The sequence below is a fragment of the Solanum tuberosum genome, unplaced genomic scaffold (assembly GCF_000226075.1).
Source record: "Solanum tuberosum cultivar DM 1-3 516 R44 unplaced genomic scaffold, SolTub_3.0 scf00131, whole genome shotgun sequence".
NCBI classification, from domain to species: Eukaryota; Viridiplantae; Streptophyta; class Magnoliopsida; order Solanales; family Solanaceae; genus Solanum; species Solanum tuberosum.
The window spans coordinates 69662-73439 of record NW_006239054.1 but is presented as its reverse complement, the minus strand read 5'-3'; the positions used below and the strand labels follow the sequence as shown (position 1 = coordinate 73439).

General features: G+C 33.0%; 1 protein-coding gene and 1 long non-coding RNA gene across 2 annotated transcripts in view; both read right to left on the bottom strand.

Annotated features, from left to right (window-relative positions):
• Positions 1-840: 840 nt before the first annotated feature.
• LOC102596661 (uncharacterized) lies at positions 841-2390 on the bottom strand. Its single transcript, XM_006350872.2, has one exon. It carries the CDS (start codon positions 2262-2264, stop codon positions 975-977), a length of 1290 nt encoding a protein of 429 aa, XP_006350934.1. The 5' UTR covers positions 2265-2390; the 3' UTR covers positions 841-974.
• A 1232-nt stretch (positions 2391-3622) lies between these two features.
• Positions 3623-3778, bottom strand: part of LOC107061277 (uncharacterized) — a 1405-nt gene continuing 1249 nt past the window's right edge. The window contains exon 3 of the long non-coding RNA XR_001473896.1: positions 3623-3720. This is a non-coding gene — a long non-coding RNA (uncharacterized lncRNA). The remainder of the gene's footprint in view (positions 3721-3778) is intronic.

The window sequence follows — 3778 nt, the reverse complement described above, 5'->3', positions numbered from 1 at the left end:
CCCCTAGCTTTTAGCTTTTGGCTTAAAATAAGTCATTTTTGACTTAAAATAAGTCACTTTGATAATTGTCAAACACTCTAATAAGTTAAAAACTGGCTTTTAAGCCAGTTTGACCAGCTTATAAGCCCATCCAAACAGGCTCTAAGTCACTTTAAAAAAGTCAATCCAACTCCCTTTTAGTCATTTATTCTTGTTGATTTGTTGAGAGTCACAGCTAACAAAATCAACATGGGTGTTCTTTTAGTGGCTAGGCAATAATAGAATTATCTACGTGATTTTAATTTATTACGCGGATGACACATACGTAACACAGCAAAATAGTGATCATGGACCGTGAATGATTACACTCTATTTTATCGTGGCAGCTCGGAGGTGACTTGAACTTACAATCTTAATATTAGATGTGAGGGAGTATTTCCCATCCAAGCAGTCATCTCTTGTCTATAGTCCTACTATTTAGTAATATAAAATCAAGGTTTTTAGTTTCATATTTTAATTTTTGACTTCTGCAAATTCTCGGCTATTCTACGAGATGTTAATATTTACTTTGAGCAAGATATAATATGTCAGCTCATATGCATGTTTCATTGGGTTTGTCATCTTGTTTCAACAATTTATTTTTGTGATTTTATAACTGAAATAATAACAATCAATAACGAATAAATCGATATATTAATGATTCTATAACAGATTAACATATCTACAAATCGATAAACTTTATAATTAAACTGATAAACTTCAAAATCAAACTGAATAGATCGATACGCAATCCTATTATATTTTATTAGAAATACTAAATAGCAACTTAACCAAATTTTAGACATTTAATTTAAACAAAAATTAAAACAAACAAAAGGTTTATCTTATTTAATATGGATAAGTACCTATCGGATCCTTTAAAATACTATATTTAGAGAATCCAACATGAACATGACATCAAACAAACTTAAACTAAATCATAAGAAATCTATTTTTCACCTTACTAAACCCAAATTAAGAATACCCCATGAATTTTGTGGCCAAGACTTGTTTTTTGCCTTCATCAACAGAACTCTTGTCCAAGCAACCCAACCTTCCCATGACATTCTTTTGTCCCATGGACTCCCCCATTCCAAGATCAATCTTAGCCCCTTTTCAGCCTCTTTTTCTGCTTCTTCAAACTTCCCTTTGCTCAAATAAATTTGCCCCAATACTACATGAGGCTCACCTACAAAAGGGTTCTTGTCAATACTCATCAATAACTTCTCTTTAGCCCAATCTAAACCTCTCTTAGACCCTTCACAAACACCTTCCCAATACAATTCTCTTGCCATTTTTTGCTCTTCTGCATCCAAAACTCTTGTGCAAAAGTCGAAAACCGGTGGAATAACAAGATCAATCTCTTCGTCCCTCCCGGATACAACAACCTCTTCTTCACCATTTCGCTTTCTTTGTTCAACAATCATCTCTTCTTCTCTTAATATCAGAGTATAAATTGCCCCCATTCTTGATACTGAATTCATCCATAGCCCGGGCTTTCCATCACCGGGCCATAGAGTTGTTTGAGAATTGTTTCCAGTGAATTCCAATCTCCCGTTAGAATTCTCAAACAACAAATCCTGAAAATTAAACAACTGATCACTGAAATCCGCCATTGTCATTAGGAGAAACACAGCCACTAATCTCCTCGAAACCAACACATCTTCTCCCGTCTTAATATGCTTCACAATTACACCATCAACAGGCAAAATCAACACCAATTTCTTCCTCCACGCTTCGTTTTCATTAAACAAACCCTTCTCCTTCGCATTACTCAACGACGCCATCGAAAACTCGAGATGCTCCACAAGCTCTGAATCAGTATACCGAAACAACAAATCATCATGAATCAATGGCTGACGAGGAACAATACAGAACAGATGAATCAATCTCTCAGCAGCTTCACCGACATGACCACGTACAGTTTCACGTCCAGTGGATGGATCGAATATAGCCAGATTTACATATGAATTAGAATAAGCTGAATGGAAAAGACCACAAAGACAAACGGAATTTGGGGCTTTCCAGATTTTGAGAATTTTGTAAATATCAATTAAGTGATCGAGAAAGCTGCCGTGTTTATGCCAACACTCACCGGCGCCAACGGAACGTAAAACGGCGATAAGGTTGGGGAGATCTTTGTCGATTGATTCGAATTCTCCACGGAGAAAAGGACGGCATGATTCCAAAAGGGAATGGAGATATGGGTTTTCTGTAGGAGAAAGAGAACTCAGTGATGAAGGCATTTTTTTTTTGCTTGGTTGAGAAACAATGGAGGATGCAATTATGGAGGAGGAAGAAGATGATAGGATTATGATGAGACGTACAATAGTAGGAGTTGATCACTTGTTTGTTGTCACCTTTCGGGTTTGATCGTCTTTATTAGGAAATGTTTTACCTTATGTGGAATTGTCTAGCACGATTTTGAATTCACTTGGATATTAATGTGGGATTGTATGGCATGACTTCGAATTTAATTGTGTTTCAATGTGATATAAGTTATTGAACATTGAGTGTGAAACAAAAAAGTTACTATTATGATTAAATTCTTTTTATATATATATTAAAAATAATTATTTTTAAATTTCTTGTTTTATATTGAAATTGAATTCTAAAATTTATTAAAATTTGAAAAATTCTAAGAAATTATTTTCATACCAAAATCACTCATTAAAATACAAAATAATTTCAATTTATAATCATATTTAAACATGATTCTAATTTCTAAATACTATTTTCACTTGATTTTTTTTTAATATTTTTTTATGATTTTATGTCTAAATGCCTCAAATTCCTTTCGATTATTATTTAGATGATAGTTAAGGATAAAAGATAAAAATAAAGATAAGGATAGAATGAGAGAGTTGAGTACAATAAAGATACAAGTTGGCAAGATCGAGGAGTAGTGCACAATCAATTTTATTTGTTTTGTTCTGGATAAGTAATCCATAAAATTCTTCCTTCAATACATTAACTTAAACACATCTTTTAAATAAATCATTTTATTATATTATTTTTTAATTATTATAGATTTGATATTTTAAAAAATGTCATAATTAATAATAAAATCAAGAATTGAGTGATAAATAAATTTTTTAATTTTTTAAAATTAAACAAGTAAAAATATACATCTATTTATAATATAGATATCTACGTGGTTAAACAAACTTATACTACTTAATTACTCATCATAGCTATAGTTTGTTATAATTACTACTCGCGACTAACATTAACTACCTATGTGAGCTGATGTCACGACCCAATTAAGGATCATGACCGGCGCTAAGGGGGAGAATCCCAAAGCAAGCCTCACCAGAACTCTACAGAAAATCGGGCAGAGTTTCCTTTGTTTTTAGGCCTATCCTGGATTTTTCCTGTCTCAGAATTTCACAACACAACTAATAGCAACTATAAACCACCATTTAATATCCATCAATGATTAAATTGTCGCGCAATAAAACCAATTCATCTCCAAATTTCGGAAAAAAAGTTCTAAACTAGTCACTTGACTACAATTCGAAGGACTAATATTGACTCAATCAAAAGAATGACAAATGGAGCAACTCTAAGAGTTTTTAAAAGAAACTAAATAAGCATAACAAATCAATAGCTCTCTTGCCACTCGAAGCAATGCGGGGCTCACCAGATGCTACCAACTCACACGCTAGTTAATGAAATCCTCTTCAATACCACTTGAATTCTCTGTAAAAACAAATAGCGAGGAGTGAGACGCTAGCTCAGTGAGTAATAATACTTAACC